General features: G+C 45.1%; 1 protein-coding gene across 2 annotated transcripts in view; it reads left to right on the top strand.

Annotated features, from left to right (window-relative positions):
- Positions 1 to 18255, top strand: part of BTBD11 (BTB domain containing 11) — a 306362-nt gene that overhangs the window by 264683 nt on the left and 23424 nt on the right. Inside the window, exons 5-11 of one of the 2 annotated variants that reach the window (XM_043968397.1) lie at positions 113 to 278; positions 4889 to 4978; positions 7524 to 7625; positions 10953 to 11046; positions 11193 to 11328; positions 11934 to 12154; positions 15662 to 15840. In XM_043968397.1, coding sequence (XP_043824332.1) covers positions 113 to 278; positions 4889 to 4978; positions 7524 to 7625; positions 10953 to 11046; positions 11193 to 11328; positions 11934 to 12154; positions 15662 to 15840 — 988 coding nt within the window. The remainder of the gene's footprint in view (positions 1 to 112; positions 279 to 4888; positions 4979 to 7523; positions 7626 to 10952; positions 11047 to 11192; positions 11329 to 11933; positions 12155 to 15661; positions 15841 to 18255) is intronic. The other variant, XM_043968398.1, reaches the window with a different exon arrangement.

The raw sequence follows: 18255 nt of genomic DNA on the forward strand, positions 1-18255 counted from the left end.
AATGTCAGGATTTGAACCCAGGTCCTTCCTCTGGATCAAAAGGTGGTTCATCCCTTGAGACGAGCCCTACAGGGACCCCCGTACTAATGAGAGCATCTCCAACTTTCTTAAGGGCTGATGACTGTTTCTGTGCCTCTCGGAAACTGGATGCCGTGGCCACCGAAGCGAAATTCAAGCAAGACCTGGGCTTCCGGATGCTGAATTGTGGACGGACGGACCTGGTAAAGCAGGCCGCATCTCTGCTGGGACCTGATGGGATCAACACGATGAGTGAGCAGGTACAGTGGTGTCTGAGTGTGGAAGCACTGGCTTCTGCCTGGTGCAGAACACACACATATCATACATGTGTGTGTACACACTAGCACGTACACATGCATACGTGTACACGTGTCTGTATACATATGTATACACGTAGAGACACAGACGTATATGCATGCAGAGACCTAGATATAGATACACCTAAACATATACATGGACACACATATATGTATATACATGCAGACACACATCTATCAACACATACACATATCCACATATAGATACCTACACATTACAAATAGATGCATATACAGACCCACATACACATGCATAGACATACAGACATATATACGCATACAGACACAGAGACACATATACATATACAGGCAAACACACAGACATACACACAGATATAGACAGATAGATACAAACATATATACATATGCACACAAATGCAGGCATACAGAGACACATACATGCACACACATGCACAGTATGCAGATGCACATCCACATGTAGACATAAATACATAAACACACATGCAGACACAGGCAGATTGCAAGCACATATATGCACATGTACAGATTGCAAGCACATATATGCACATGTACAGGCTGTCATAGATATAAGTACACAGAGGCACATCTATGAGGACATGGAGACATGTGCATAGGTATAGACACATAGGCACACACACGCACATATACATGTACACACGCATAGGCACACATGTAGCATTTCAGCTCACTGAAAACATAAATCTTGGATCAATCCTCCATTCCCATCCATGTAGTGATGCCTAAGAGCTCCCCCTGCTGTCTGCTGAGGTTGAGTCAGGGGACTGTCGGCTATGTCCCCACAAAACACAACACAGGCAGTAAGTTACTCAGGTTCAATGGGCTGCTTGTGTCGTCAGAGGAGCAGAATGATAATGGATTCCACTTAGGTCTTTCCTTTACATCCATGGTCTCTCTTCAGTCTCATTACAGTGTGAGGAGGTTGGGTATGTTTGTTGGGCTAAATTTTTGGCTCAGACTTGCCATTTCTCTAGCCTAAGGTGTTCTCTCTTCCAGGGAGACTGGTACCTTTTCTGCACCTTCACTTCTCAGAGCTGCCCAGGGCACTGAGAGACTAGGGGTTACAGCAAGCATTTGTCAGAGGTAGGACTTGAACCCAGGTCTTTCTAACTCTGAGATTAGCTCTTCCTCTCATGTGACAAAATGAGAACATTATTGTTCTTTTTTGTTGAGGAAAGTGTTAGAAGGTAAATCCATTGTTTGGCCCCAAATCCTAGATAGGGATAGGAAGCAAACTTGGAATTTCATTGGTAAATGAGAAAGCCCCTTTTACTTACAAGTTGGTACAGTGCAATTTCTAGCCTTTGAAAAAGATCAGAGCTTTGAGAGGTTTAAGAGACTTCCCACAGGGTCCCACGGCTAATCCATGTCAGAGGTGAGATTTGAACCCAGGTCTTCCTGACATCAAAACTGACTCTCTGTACCTTATAATCTTAGAGAGTTGTTTGGGGCCTGAAAGATTAAATTACTTTTCCAGGGTCTCACAGCCCAGATGTATCGGAGGTAGGGTTTGAACCCAGGTCTTCCCGATTCTGAGCCAGCTCACCAGCCACTGTGCACACCATTTATGCTTAGTAAATGTTTGTTTATCAATTGATTCATATGATCCCCTTTAACTGATTAAAGATGCATCTTCCTTTTCAAAGGAATTGAATTGAAATGGTCCTGCTTCATGTCTGTGATAGGAATCCATTACCCATTGGAAAATACATTTTCATGTTGGCCAGAAGTGAGGGAGAGGAGGGGTGGGACCTTCCCCTTCCCTCATTCCCCTTAGACAGCAAGAATGCTTTGGCCATTAACTGTGAATTCACAAGTGATAGTAGAGCCAGGGGCATGACTGTGGGGTGTCAGTGATTAATTATGACATTACCAGGAAGAGTAGAGAGCCAAGGATACTGCCTAATGTTCCCATCATTGGTGGGTTAATGGAACCCATCGTAAAATCCACCATATTAGCAAACATGGAAGGACCTGACACAAGGTGGTCCGGGAGATAAGACAGGCTAGCACCCTGGATAGTTCCATGGCTCTGGCATCCTGAACCCAGAAGCTCCGTTCTTGACTTGGCTACTTACTATCTGTGTGAGCTTGAGTAAGTAAATCCTCTAGGCCTTAGTTTCCTCATTTGTAAAATGAGACTGGTTGGATAAGAGCCTATTCAAGTAGCACAGTGCATGGAGTGCTGGGCTTGAAGTCAGGAAGTCCTGAGTTCAAATCCTGCCTCAGACAATTGTTAGTTCTGTCATCCTTGGCAAGTCACTTAACCTCTGTCTGCATCAGTTTTCTCCTCTATAAAATAAGGATAAAAACAGCCCCTCCCTCACAGGGTTGTTGTGGAAGTGCAAACCTTACAGCACTGTATAAATGCTATTTATTGTTGTTGCTGTTGTTGTAGTTAGTATTAAGGAGGAGGGCACTAGCTAGCAGCTGGGAGGGATCAGAGAAAGCTTTATGTAGAACATAGTGTTTGAACTGTGGCTTGAAAGAAACCAGGAATTTGAAAAAGTAGAGTTAAGGAGAGAGCACTCCAGACCCATGGTGAAGCAATACAAAGGGCTGGAGGCTGGAAATGGAACATCATGGCTACAGAACTGCAAATGGGTCAGTGTGACTGGATTACAAAGTAATATGTAAAAAGACTGGAAAAGGCAGGAGAGGGGCAGATTAGGGACATTTTACATTTGATCCTAGAGGTGGAGTTCACTGGTTTTATGGAGTTTTATGGAGTGTCATGGTCAGACGTGCACTTTAGTAAAATAATATTAGGAGATGAGTAGAGGATTGATTGGAGTAGAGGAGAGGTTTGAGGTAGGAAGAATGGATAGAAGGCTGCTTCAGGAGACTGGAGAGAAGTGAAGAGCACCTGCACTGAGGTGGTGCCCGTGTGAGTGGACACCAGAAGACCTGTCCAGGAGATGGAGAGTAAGAAACAAGGTTTGGCAATGGACTGAATGTGGAGGGGTGGGCGACTGAGGAGCTGAAGACGATAATGAGGTTGTCAGCAGTGCCATCAGTAGTCATGGGGAAGCTTGGAAGAGAGCAGGGTGTGGGGCAAAGAGAATGAGATCTGTTTTGGACACACTGAGTTGGCAATAGCCACAGAACCTCAGAAAGCATCTAGTCCAGCATCCTCATTTTTACAGATGAGGAAACTGAGCCCGGGGGAGTATAAGTGCTGTGTCCAGGGGCACATAGGTAGCACAGCCCTGGAATGCAATGAGAATGTGACTCATCAAATGCCTGAGGAGAAAATGTCGAGCAAACCACCTATTCTTCCTTCATTTAAACCTCTTTGACAGGACATGCTTCAGAAAGGCCTTGGGGCCCCAAAGAGAACACAGGCGGCATCGATTTCATGGTTGTGAAGCCCTTGGTTCTATTGTACATTCAGAAAACCCCAGAGAAGCCCACAGCTTGCACAGACAATCAAAAACAACTTCATGCCCTGCTTCTGCCCTGTGTGACACAGTCCCCACCTCCTGGAATCCCCCCAGCTTGGAAATGAACTTGCTTTCCAACACAACCTCACAGGGCCCTTGGCTTATACTTCAGTGACGTCCTGCTCCCTCCCTCTCCATCTCCATCTGTTAAAATGCATCCTATGCGCCTCCTCCTCCCAAGAAAACTTCCCTGATGCCCCTAAATGTGGCAGAACACTTTGCAATGAATTCCCTAAGTCATTCTTCCCTTATTATTGTGCTTTAGAGCTGTCTGTGGGCCCTGACCCCCTCCATTAGACTGTAAACTTCTGGAACACAGATGTCCCCATCTCTTTCACCTTTGTCTCCCAGCTCATACGGGATGCTCAGCGCTGAGGAGACGGGAACTTGCTGATGTTTGTTGGACTAGATCCCAGGTTTCCATTAAAGTTTAGGTCAAGTGTCTCCTCCTCTGTGAAACCCTTCCTGACCACCCCACCTCAATTTGCTTGTGCCCCACCTCAAAATCATCTCATATTAATTTTTTTACTGTGTTGCTCCCAATAGAATGTAAGGCCCCTGAGGGCAGGCACTTGTTATTGTCTTCATATCTAACTAGCATTTGTAGATGCCTAATAAGTGATTGTTAATTCCTGGTTAAACAGTTAAATCATTCACCTCTTCCTCTAATGGAATGGAAGCTAGATTTATAGAATTTTAATCCTACAAAGGGCTGTGGCTAACAGGGCTGCACATCTTTTAATCCAGGCTTTTTTGACTCTTAAACCCAGCAAAATTTTTAAAAACCAATAAAGCAATAATATTAAGAACAGTTCACATTTATGTTGCTTCTTAAGTTGTACAGAGCACTTCACAGACATCATCTGAGTCTCACAACAACCCTGGGAGTCCAGAACTATAATTATCCTGATTTATAGGTGAAGAAATGGAGTCTCAGGAAGGTTGAGCACCTTGCCATGAGTCATACAGTTTATTAAATGTGCCAGGTAGGATTTGAACCCAGGGCTTCCTGCCTCCAAGCCCACCCGGCACCCCAACGCCTCTCTAAGGAGAGGCAACAGTAGCTGCTTTGTCAGTGTTCTCAGCTCCTTGGTTTGTCACCTGCTACAGGGCATGACCCCACTGATGTACGCCTGTGTCCGAGGGGATGAAGCCATGGTACAGATGTTGCTGGATGCCGGAGCTGACCTGAATGTGGAGGTGAGCATTGCCCCATTAGCCTTCACAAGCCACCCACCCCCAGTCCAATCCCTTACACAGACTAGGCAGTTATTAAATGGTGACAATTAAAAGTCACTGGAAACTCTGCTCAATTCAGTGACCCATTTTGTCTCTAAAGGACCTACAGTAAACAGACCTCCCTATTTTGGGCAGAGAAGTGGTAGACTGCATGTACAGAGTGACACACGTTGTCAGACACAGCCAATGTAGAGATTTGCTTTATTTCATTGTATTTCTTTGTTGTAAGGGAGGGTTCAATAGAGAGAAGAGAGCCATTGGGAAGTGGCAGCTATGTTTTTGAAAAGCACATACATAAAGCATTTATTTTTAAAAAGAAATAGAAATACTGGTAGAAATCAATGGAAGGAAAGCAAGGAAATGGCAAACCCAAAGATGACTAATTTCCCCTTGGAGCTCAGAGAGAGTGGGGAGAAATAGAGATCAAACCCTCCCCTCCCTGCCCTTGCCTGCTGCATCTGTTAGGAGGTTGGCTAGAGCGATGCTCTCTTCCAGGAGACCCATCTGACAGCCCTCCCCAGAGAAGCTTGCACGTGTGTTTCATTTAGGAACGACTGACTGTGGCCACATGGGATATTGGCTTTCCCTGAGTTTGGCAACTTAGTCTCATTCCTGCTCTGTCTTCTGGGAAACCAACATTCCCTCCCTGCCCCCCATCCCGGCCATCCCTGTGTGGTCTTTACGGTATAAGAGAACACAGAAGGGAAGAGAAGACCTGGCCCCCATGGCCTTTGGTTGCCCCCTTGTTCATCTACTGACTTTCCTTCCTGTCCATGTTGGCTAAGTTGAGATTGCAAACCCTTCAAGTTGACCTTGTGGTGATTCATCCTGACACCATTCTGGGTACCACGAAGGCCAACTCTCTCCCACCCCCAGACCTCCAGGCCTGGGAAGCTTTGATACTGTGGCATTGAACAAGCCCCTGGAAATTTCTGGAGCTCTGAAAACTGTATCACTGCTCTTTCTGGGATAGGCTCCCTGTGTGCTTTTAAACTGGTGGAAAGACTAGTACCCACTTGGACGTTCTACCCTCTTTTGCAATGGAAGCAGAGACACAAAGTGACACAGAGCCCAGGGTTCCAGAACTAGCTGTTCCAACTTTTATGAAAGCAGTTACTGCTTCAGGGAATTTGGGTTTTCCCCACCCCTTACCCGCTATGAGTCCCCAAGCACAGATGCTTGAAAGGGATTCTAAGCCATGAGTTATGATCATATGGCCTGATAGACCATAAGCTCCCTGAGGGCAGGGACTGTCTCATTTTTACCTTTGTATTTCCAGCGCCCTGCCCAATACCTGGCTCTTAATAGGAACTTAATAAATGCCTGGTGGTGGGACTAGATGGTCTCCAGGGTTCTTAGATCCATGTTCCTATGATGCATTGAATTTTCTTTGAATGCCATCCCAGGCACCTAGTGCAATGCTTTAACAAACTCTGATTCATTGATGATTGGATTTAGTTTGATGAAGGAAAAATGCCCAAGGTTAAAGTGCCGCAGAAGTTGTTCTTTGAGTACCAATCAGAGAGAAGATCACCAAACGGGCAATGGCATCGACCATCTCCCAATCAGCCTTGCTTTGGGGCCCCACGTACTGCTTGACTTTTAAAATAAGGTCCATCAGGCATAAGAATTCCTTCTCATGACCCACTTTGTGGAGGATTTCCACATAGAGGCTAAAACAAGGGCAAATTTTGGCCACAGCAGGGGGTTTTAAGGAAGAGGGCTCATTCTCTTCCCCTATCCAAAACATTAGCACCCTATCAATGGAGGTTCCCAGGGCCTTGGGCTTCACTGGGATATATGTTGACTAGAATTCACCTGGCATATTTTAAATGTGTGGGATTCATGAATCAAAGCTTTTCAGGATGCTTGGCATCCCAACTTTTCTAAGCTTCATGAACCATCTTGGACTTAAGGGAGGGACACAATCATAGAATGCCCTCAGTGGGCATGGTCATTTGGCCTCCAGTGAAGGTCAGTCAGCTTCTGGCTCCATTGATCTAAGCAATAGGGGACAGCAGTAGTAGATGGAAAAGGAAGCGGCAAACCTCTCCAATTTGGGTGGGGGGAGTTGTTTGGGGGTGTTCTACATGGAGATATAGGAGATTTTAATATATTTATTTGAAAATTATGTTTTCTTTGTGTAAGAGAATCCCTGATCCTCTTATGCAGAGTAGAAATCCACAGTGAATTTCTTTTGCTCCCCAGAGTATTTGACAGCCCGGAAATGGAATCTTTTACTGGTCCACCCTCACTGATTTCTCCTACCATCCCTTTCTACAAACCCCTTAGAGTAGGTAGCCAGTCCCACTCCCAGCAAGAGATGTGTACGGATTTTGTCAAGAGGACACAAGAAGCTTCCTGACCATTTTATTTCAAGCCTTTACTCTGTCCTTCCTCTCGTGCATCTCCAGCCAAATGTGCACAGTGTGATAGACAGGTCATATTTGCTAGTCAAAAGTATTTCGAAGGTCACCTTTTGAAAATAATTTTAATTTGTTCGTAGGTAATCAGTACTCCTCATAAATATCCATCCGTCCACCCTGAGACCCGCCACTGGACGGCTCTGACATTTGCTGTGTTGCACGGACATATTCCTGTAGTTCAGGTATCGCTATCTTCTGTTACCCACGTCTGACTTGCATTACTCTCTCTGCATCCCAACCAGCATGCATTTCTCTGAAGATGGCCATATTGGTTAGTTGTAGTAATATAGCATATTCATATCATATGAATGAAAATATTATATGTAATTACCTATATTACCTTTAACCAATATGGAATGGCTGCACACACACACGGTCACCATCTTGAAAAAGAAAAACTAAACTAAAAGCCTGGAAAAATTCCTTCCAATTTCTCCTCTTGATCAGTTACATTAATGTATTTGTTCCTTCCATTTTCTTAAGTAAAAACAAGACCTTGTTAGCTAGTTTTAATATACTGGGACCTCATTTTTAATTCAGTTTTAATATACTAACTTTTTAAAAATTTAGTTTTAATATACTGGAGCTTCATTATGAAACTGTCTGGATCCCTTATTCACTCAAAGTATACTAAGGAATAAGCCTTAGGAGGTGTGACATCAAGCATATTGCTTTCACTGACCTTATGGCCAAGATCCATCACAGACTAACCATTATATCGTTCATCATCCATGTCCGAGGCCCTCAGGGAATGGGCTACCACAACCATGCCCAGAAGCTCCTATGGGGGGCACTTAGAGGATGAGAGAAACCCATCTAACAAGGAAAGATCTTCAGGAAAGACAAACAAGGAAAGATCTGCAGGAGCACCCAGCCTCTAAAGTCTTACAGCTCAGCAGAAACAAGTTCCTCCCTCTTCTCTCCCTCCCTCAGTAGATGCCCTGCTTCTCCCTGCCCAAATATTCTGGCTTGAAGACATTGAGTAGGGTGGTTGGTGGGGTGCCAGTGGCATGCTGGTAAATGTTTAACTGGGTCTCCAGAAGAAAATAATGTAAGCATGACATACTTTTAAGTTTAATCTGCATTATCAACATATTCTCTAGACAATCGACAAACAGTAAATCAAACCCTAACTTCTCACATTGAAAATTTAATGGTTGGTTAGCACAAGGGGGCTCCAGCATATGCCTGGGTTGTGTCTTCCTCAGTACTGTTGGCCATAATTTTCCCCCACCCACTCTAATACTCCGTTGACCTGCCTTTCCTTCTGTGCTAACAGTAACTGTCTTTAGGGTCCATGAAATGTGAGCACCTTAGGACTTTGAGGTTGTACCCTGCCAGGGGACAGGGAAGGGCCTTTGATTCTCTTCTGTGGTGTGGCCATAGAATACAAAGTAGCTAGTTTCACACACAGTTACCCCCTCTCCGAGGGAGTATAGCAATTTATGGCAAGTGAGTTCTAAGGAATACAGATTTCTTTTAGCCAGTGCTGTTGACAAACTGACTGGGAAGGTGATTTCATATTCGCTCAGGAAAGCTTATGCAAGTCAATCAGTGTCCTATGGTGCACTCTCTTTGTTCATAGCTCCGAATTAGGGAGTGGGAATATTATCTCTTTCTTCAAAGTTCTTCTTGTTATTTGTTGTCTGTCCATTTTTTGAAGAGGAATAATGATATCTGCTCTAAATGGAAAAGAAAGAAGAAATACATAGGAAACCCAGTTCTTTGGGATATAGGTGAGGCAGAGTGGCCTAGTGGATAAACATCTGGCCTAGGGGTCAGGAAGACCTGACTATAAGTCCCACCTCTTCTTGCCCCGGGCAATTATCAGAGACTCTATATAGGTTGCAGAATTGGTTGAGAGAGTTTCTTCACCAACAGTTCCCTATTCCAGTAAAATCACAGGTCCTAACCCAAAAGAACCGTAGGACACAGCTGGTATCATAGAGAGGGGGCCAGCTTTGGAGTCAGGAAGCCCTGGGTTCAACCTCCCCCTCTGACATATTGGCTGCTTGACCCTGGGAACGTTACTTAACCTTGGAGAATCCTCTGCAGCTAAGTTGAAGAGCAGATGCTGATCTCCACTGGCAAAGGGAGTTTTGTCATTGAGAGTTCCTTATACCAGTGAAGTCACATATCTCCCCCCACAAAAAAAAATACGAAAGAGAGGCTGGGATGGTAACCTGCTAAAACTTTTTTGCACATTAATTCATTTAATATAATTACACAAAAAGTTGTCCTTAGCTATCCCAAGAATGTCAGAGAGCTGAATGACCATCCAGCCCAGGGTTTCTTAATTCTTTTGTGTCCTGGACCCCTTTGATCATCTAGTGAAGCCTATGTGGACCCCTTCTCCGAATCATGTTTTTAAATGCATAAAATAAGATACAGTCAATTACAAAGGAGATCCATTCCACTGAAATTGTTATCAAAATATTTCCAAAGTAAGTTCATGAATTGGACCCAGGTTAGGAAGCCCTGATCTAATCCCACACCCCATCACCCGCTTTTTTATGGATAAGGACATCAAGAATTAAAAAAGGGAAGGTGGGGGCAGCTAGATGGCACAGTGGTAAAGCACTGGCCCTGGATTCAGGAGTACCTGGATTCAAATTCAGCCTCAGACACTTGACACTTACTAGCTGTGTGACCCTGGGCAAGTCACTTAACCCTCATTGCCCTGCAAAAAAAACCAAAAACCAAAACAAAAAAACCCAAACCAAACAAAAAAGGGAAGGTGAGTTGTTCAGGGTGAACACAATAGCAGAGCTAAGACCTAAGCCCAGTTCTCCCAGCACCCCCAGGGCAGAGTTCTTTGAGTTCCATCCTCATCAGGGATGTTACAGAGAATCCTAAGATCCTAACTCTGGAGCCGGAAGGGGCCTCACTGGTCTCTCTCGTTTTACAGTTTCGGAAACTGAGGCCCATGGAGATAAAAGGACTTGCCCAGATCATTAAGTGTCAGAGGCAGGTTTTGAACTTCGATCTTTACATTCCAAAGCCAGGGAACTTTTCTCTGTATGACAATCACAGTGGGTAGGAAGTGGGGCTAGATGTTCTCTAATTCCCCTTCCAACCCTAAAATAAACATGTGGCTCCTTCTTGGGCCAGTGTGTGGTCACTCTGGTCATGACTAGAGTGCACTGTTAGAAGATAATAGAACAGCCTAGATTTATCTTCTTTGGCATAATTGTTGGCAGGTCCTATTCTGGGACAAGAAGAATGGTGTGTTTGAAAAGGAATTAACATCTCACATACCTCTGCTACTTGCTGTCTGACCTTCAGTTAGGCATTTCCCTCCTTGAGCCTCAGTTTCCTTCTCTGAAAAATGAGGAGCTTGGACTGGATGGTCCTGAGGACCCTTCCAGTTCTGGATCTGGGATGCTACGTTCCATTTTTGCTGTGGTCAAATCATCTGAGGATACTGAATGACCTTGTGAAGTGTGTGTCAGCTCTTGGGGGATTGTCCATTCTTTAAGCATTTCTAAATGACCATTTTCCTTCCACAGCTCTTGCTAGATGCTGGGGCCAAAGTAGAAGGCTCTTTAGACCACGGGGAGGAGAACTATTCAGAAACTCCCTTGCAGCTGGCTGCGGCTGTAGGTAAGGAAAAAGGGGGTTTCTTTCTCATGATGGGAGGGTCGCCTCTGCCCTTCCCCGCCCCCTCCCCCCACTGATGTTGGATGTGCGTAGGATGCCGTGTTTGTTCATCTTCTTGGATAAAAACACACCCTTCTCTGGGCTTGCAGGAAATTTTGAACTGGTTAGTTTGCTGTTGGAGCGAGGAGCCGATCCAATGATAGGAACAATGTACAGGAATGGCATTTCTCCAACTTCACAGGGCGATATGAATTCTTTCAGCCAGGCTGCAGCCCACGGACACAGGTAGGCTAGGACGAGTCAATGACACCAGACTCCAGACAGGCAACATGAGGGACTTCCCACCCCTGTCCTCCCCAGACCTTAGACATCTCCACCAACTTTCACCCAAAAGCCTGAGATGGCCCATTGGACTATCCCTTTGGTGGCTCTCATTAAATGTAGTGAAGAGGATGGAGCCTTTTTTAAATGATGATAACAAAATGGGAGCACCAGTCACTTTAACCCTAACGTTCATGGCCTCCATTTGGAAGCTTCCCAAATGGGATTTCAAGCACTTGGCAGTTTTGCAGACCAAATTCCTAACACTCAGACAACCTGGTCCCTTAGGTGTAGGCTTCCAATCTTGGGAGAAATTGCTTAACCTCAGTGTTCCAAATATGTTCAATGGGACCAGGAGGAGACACCCATTGATCGAGCCCTAAGAGCCCCATGTCCCAATCAGTCCCATCCAAGTATCCAGTGGCTGTTGTTTCAATAGCAGGTGACAGGAAGCCCCCACCTGCCCCTCAAGCTGCTGCTCATAGGCCTCCTCTGCCCCTCCCCCACCTCCCGGTACCACAGGCCCCTTCTCTGAGTATCTTCCTCTCTCTTGGGCTTGTGATTGACAGGAATGTGTTCCGCAAACTTCTTGCTCAGCCAGAGAAGGAGAAGAGCGACATCCTATCCCTGGAAGAGATTTTGGCCGAGGGCTCTGACTTGGCGGAGACAGCCCCGCCCCCCCTGTGCGCCAGCCGCAACAGCAAGGCCAAACTGAAGGCCCTAAAAGAGGCCATGTATCACAGCGCTGAACATGGCTACGTGGATGTCACAATTGACATAAGGAGCATAGGTCAGTCCTGGTTTCCCTTCCCTGTCCCTGGTCCACTGCCTCCCAGGGGCCAGGTCCTCTTGGCTGGAGCACACGTGCTAGGCTTTGACAGGACTGGAGAAGGCTTGTCTGAGGATGGAAGCAGCCTAGACCAGGCGAGGATATCATTACTGTCAGTTCCCTCTAATCACCAGCATGACATAGCCAAGGGAAAAAAAAAACCCACCTCATCCTCTAATCATTAGAACATCCCCCGGGCCATTTCTCCCTCATCCGACCCATGATTTGGCTGGTGGCAGGGAGATGGGACGACAGGGACCTTGTGGATTCCCAGCCTCTCCACCCCCGTGGTAGAAAAGTATAGGTGAGTGGGGGATGGCTCCTGTCTAGGACAGTTCATAATACATCTCCATCTAGTATATGAGGGAATAAAATTAGGCCACCAAGACTAGCCAAGCTTATGAGCATGCCTGCCTCAAACCCAAAGATAGAAATTGGGACTATCAGAAACCACCGGACCAAGAAAGTGGGAAATACAGCCTCACAGCCCAAGAGAAGGGTGTTGCCTAATGGATGTGAGCTGAGCAAGCTTGCCAAGATTTCTTTCTTTCCTTCTTTTTTTAAAAAAAATTGTACTTTGGCCAAGCTGTGCCCCTTTGAAAACGCTAACTCATTCTCTCTTTCTCTCTCTCTCTCTCTCTCTCTCTCTCTCTCTCTCTCTCTCTCTCTCTCTCTCTCTTTTTCTCTCTCTCTGCTGCAGTTTAATATACGAGAAGCTACATGCGCTTGCATGGAGAAGTCATTTTGCATGATTATGCAACTTAGGTCCAAATAGGCAGCTTCGTGTGAGATGCTCTCGCCCATCTCTGCCCTTAAATCATAGGTGGATTGTGGGGAGAGGGAAATTGCTACAATCAGATGCTTGAGTGGGTTTCTTTGTGGTTGGGGAGGGGGAGAATGTGATGTAGGAATGCTGGATTACAGAAATGTTGTGGACGAGAGAGAATCGAGGAAAATGGATTTCACCCTTCTGATCCTATGGGAACACTTGTGATGAAAAATTCACACACAAAAACACACACATACACACATATATAATATATGTAGGACCTCTTCAAGCACGTTCTGTCCCAGTGAAAATGGCCCATCAGCTGTGCTCCATCCACAATCAGGTCTCTGTGCTTTGCCACAAGTGGGCTTCCGTGTCAAGAATGAGGTTCAGGAACCACCCCCCTCAACATCCTCACTGAGGCTGTTGACCTTATTCTCTATGCCACCACCAGGAAATTGGAAGATTTCTCCTGGAGTTAGTAGAGCCCTTAAGGAGAAGTCTGTCCAGGCCCCTCATTTTACAGGGGAAGCACTAGATAAAGATAATGACTCCCCAAAGGTCACACAGCAAGTTTATGTCAGAAGCCAGATTAATGTCTACATTTTGGCCTCCTACTCTTCCTAGGCACAGAAGGGAAAAATCATAAAAGGGAAGGCAATGGACTGATTATCTCAGAGAGGGGCAGCTATGTGGAGTGCCCAGAATCTCAGTGTTATGAGAGACTTGAGGGACCAACCTGAATTAGGACAAGATGCCCCTCTGCCATATCCCCAAAGCAAAGTCAACACTAGTTCCTCTCTTTCTCTGCTTGAATATCTCAAACAAAAGGAAACTCAATAGAGGCAGCCCCCTCTCCTTTGGGACAGCTCATCAGCAGGAAGTTTCTCCTCGTGTGGCAATCTGCCTCTCTTGTTCAGTGGCCCAACTTCCACCCTGGGCTTCTTGTCTTGCTCCCTGGGGCCAAGCAGAATCTCTTCTTCTATATAACTCCTCTTCTACACAACAGCCTTTCAGTTATTTGGAGACAGCTAGCCCTTCCCCTCTGAGTCTAATGGCGAACAACAATAATATCCATGCTATATATTATTAGTTATATGAACAAGGAAGAAAGGGGACATTCATGGATAGAAGGATGGCCTTGGAGTCAGCAAGACACCGATTGCTAGTCTCTGGACAAGTCACCTAACTTCTCTAGAAGACTGTATGTTTCAGTGAAGGGAACAATCTGCATTAGTAAAGGGAGTTTCCTCACTGGGAGTTCCCTCCTCTACGTATGGACTGATGGGGATGGAGACAAGGATGCTGTTACCATGGGGATGAATGATAGTCAGATATGGGGGCACTCAGCAGGGGACCAGTTGTTAATAATAACTTACATTTATATAGTCCTTTAAAATGTACAAAGTCCTTGGCTCCCCTTCTCTGGGGTAGGGCAGTGTGGCAGAGCCAAGAGGACCCTGGAGCTGGCAGGAAGATATGGACTGAGCCCACCTCAGACACTTACCAGCCACGCAACCCTGGGCAAGTCTCAGCTGCTCTGCCTCAGTCTCCTCTTCCACAAAATGAAGGGGTTGGACTCAAAGGTTTTCAAAGACCCTTTTGGCTCTAAATCAATAAATAATCCCATGAGCCTGAGTATTATTGTCTAGACTTTACAGACAAGGAAACTAAGGCCAAGAGAGATGAAGCATCTACCTTTGAGGGCAGGAACTGTCTTTTGCCTCTTTTTGTATCCCCAGTGCTTAGCACAGTGCTTGCATATAGCAGGTGCTTAATAAATGTTTGTTGATTGACTGCCCAGGGTTACATAGGCATTAAGTCTCTGAGGCAGAATTCAAACCAGGGGTACTCCGACGCCAAAGTGAATGTACCTTCCATTAGGCCACATTGCCTCTTTGAGGTGGATTGTATGATGATGCAGAATACTACCCAGGTTTCATGAGTTAAATATCATAGGATCACACATTTAGGGCAGAAGGGACCGTAGAAGTCATCATGTCCAACCCCCTCATTTTACAGATAAGAAAACTGAGACCCACAGGGTGATTCACATAGGGTTCTATAAGCAATGGGCAGCTATAGTGCATAGAACAGTGGGCTTGCAATCAGGAAGACTCATCTTCCTGAGTTCAAATCCAGCCTCAAACACTTACTAGCTGTGTGACCCTGGGCAAGTCACTTAACCTCCCTTTGCCTCAGTTTCCTCATCTGTAAAATGAGCTAGAGAAGGAAATGGCAAATCTCTCCAGTATCTTTGCCAAGAAAATCCCACGTGGGGTCACAAAGAGGCAGATGTGACTGAAACAACTCAACAACATCACATAGGCAATCATCTATAATGCAAGATTTGAACCCAAATCTTTCTAACTCCAAGTGGAGCACTCTATCCACTAAATCACACTTTCTCTTATTCTTCTTTATGTCCATTTTGCCTCCCTCATTAGAATGTAAACTCCTTGAGGGCAGGGCCTGGTTTTGAATTTTTTCTTATTCCCAGTACAAGCTCTAGGGACTGGGTTTTTTTGTTGTTTTTTCTTTGCTTAGCACAGTGCTGGCGCACAGTAAGGACTTAGTAAATGTTTACTGATGACTTGGTTATAGTTCTAAGACCGAGCTTCCGCTCAAAATCACATTTCCTTGTGGTTGTTTTTGTCTTTCCTTCCCGTTCTCCACCATCCCCTTCATCACCCCTACAGGAGTGCCGTGGACTCTGCATACGTGGCTGGAGTCTTTGAGGGTCTCTTTCCAGCAGCACCGGAGGCCGTTGATCCAGTGTTTATTAAAAGAGTTTAAATCTATTCAAGAAGAAGAGTACACAGAGGAGCTCATTACCCAAGGCCTGCCACTGATGTTTGAGATCCTGAAGGCAAGCAAGGTATGGATGGAAGGGGGCTGGGCTCTCTGTTGGGCTGGATGCCCAAAGAGAGAACATGGCAGCCACACAGCTCTACCAAATGCTCCTGTGCACCTGGGAGGGCACTGGCCTGCTTTGTTGGGTTCCTGCTTCTCAGACAGCGACTGCCTCCTGGTGATTTGGCCATAGATCACTGATAAAATGAGGGGGTTGGACTCAGTGGCCCCTTCTAGCTCTAAATCCATAATCCTATGGAACCTGGCACAGCTTCAACCATGGATTACAAATGGATGTTCAGTCCATGGGCCAGAGTTTTCTCATGTGTAAAATTAGAAGGTCAGATTCAGTGGCCTCTAAAGTCCCTTCTAATTCCAAATCTATGGTGCTATGATCATTTGCTTAGCACAGTGCCTAGCACGTAGTAGATGCCTAATAAATGCTTGTTGACTTGTCTTGACTTGACATTATGTGGCCCTTCCTCAGCTGCTTCTTGCTCTCTGTGTGACTTTGGGTAAAATGAACCTCACTTCCCTTATCTACAAAATGAGTGGATTGGAAGAGATGACAGGATCAAGTCAAAAATTATTTAAGCACTAACTGTCTGCTAGCACTGAGCATGGGCTTTTAGTATTGGAGATTTAGAGCTGAAATGCATCTTAAAAACCATTGAGTCCAAATCCCTATTGTTTTACATATGAAAAGACTGAGAGAGAATAAATGATTTTTCCTGGGTCTCACAGCTAATAATGGTGAGAGGTGGGATTTGAATCCAGGTCCTCAACTCTCAAATCCAAAACTCTATCTCATGCTCAGCACTGCTCAAACAATGTCTAAGAGTCCTTACAGTTCAGGTTATCCAGAAAAAGGCATCCAAAGAGCTTCATGGTTCTACACTGTGAGGATCAGTTGAAACAACCAAGGATGCTTAACTTGGAGAAGAAGTGACATGAGTCCTCTTCAAATATTTGAAAGACGGTGATGTAGAAAAGAATTTAGACTTGCTCTTATTGGCCCCAGATGACAGAAAAATTAGCAGATTTAGGCTGGATGTCAGAGAAAACCTCCGTAACAATGAGAAAATGGCTCCAAATGGAATGAGATGCCTTGGGAAGTAGTGAGAGCCCCCTCAGTGGAGGTCTTTAAATAAAGGCTGGGTGAGACCACTTGTCAGAGGTTGTTACAGAAGTTGTTCCTGTTCAGGTACTTGTTGGCTTCAATGATCAATGAGGTCCCTTCCACTACTGAGATCCTGTGATTTCAATCAGTCAACAAGCATTTATTAAACACTTAATGTGTTCCAGCCACTGTGCTTGATATGCATCATGCAATTCTGAAAGATGAAATGATCCCTATTAGCAATGAGCTTATTAGAAAGGAGTAAATAGGAATTCCAAAGTGGCTCATGGGAAATGAGGTCATCAATTTCATTGACGTTGACAAAAATGGAAGGAAAAAACCCTAAAAGACAAAGAAAAGACCACATAATGGGCATAAGTAAGATGAAGCACATTAACCAAGATGATTTGTGTTCTAGAAGTGATATAAAGAATATTAAAGACACATGAAGCCAGGAAGGGAGGTAAGAGCCATGAGATGGAGGGTTCAAGGGAGTATCCAAACAATGATCAAAGACCAGGAAGAAGGGCCCCTCCTAGAGGTGGGAAAGATCAAAAAGATGTAGGGAAAGATCAGGACAAGATTCACACAGTATGAGAAGGAACATGAACTTAAAGAAGGAAGACACATACTGTTGAGCCCAAATATCCATGGAGGCCTGGCTCTATTTTCCAAAGCTAAGAAATGTGATCTTGTGAGGGACTGATCCAGTCTCTCTCTCCTTCAGCTTCTCTAGGCCTCAACTTTTCCATCTGTGAAATGTCCTCTTCCAGATCAATGCAAACTAGGATTCTAGGACTCAGAAACTTTAGGATGATATCTGTTATGGACCTGTGCTTTTTGACAGTCTTCCCTTTGAGCTCTCCTGCAGTCTTCAGATCTTGAGGAAATTGGAACCCATGTGAATCCACAGAATGGGTTGAGCACATTTAAAATCTCCATTGGCTTCCTGTTGCCTCTAGGATAATAAACAAAGTCAGTAGTGAGGCACTTCATGCCCTTCACAACCTGGCTCCCACCTACCTTTCTGGTCTTTATTTCATATTATTGCCCTGCATGCAGTCAAATTGACCCATTCACTGTTCCCTCTGCATGACTTGCTGGCTCTTGCTGCCATCTTTTTGCACTAGAATGTGTTCACCCAGTATCTGTGTCTTAGATTCCCTAGCTTCCTTCAAAGCACAGCTTAGTCACCACCTCCTTCTTTGTTCTATGTTCTATGTTACATGTTACATGTTGTATCCCTGTAATAGAATGTAAGCTACCTGAGGGTAGTTCTGCTTTATTTTTGTCTTCGTGTCTCCAGCACCTAACGCAGTT

Source organism: Dromiciops gliroides, chromosome 5, assembly GCF_019393635.1.
Source record: "Dromiciops gliroides isolate mDroGli1 chromosome 5, mDroGli1.pri, whole genome shotgun sequence".
Lineage (NCBI taxonomy): Eukaryota > Metazoa > Chordata > Mammalia > Microbiotheria > Microbiotheriidae > Dromiciops > Dromiciops gliroides.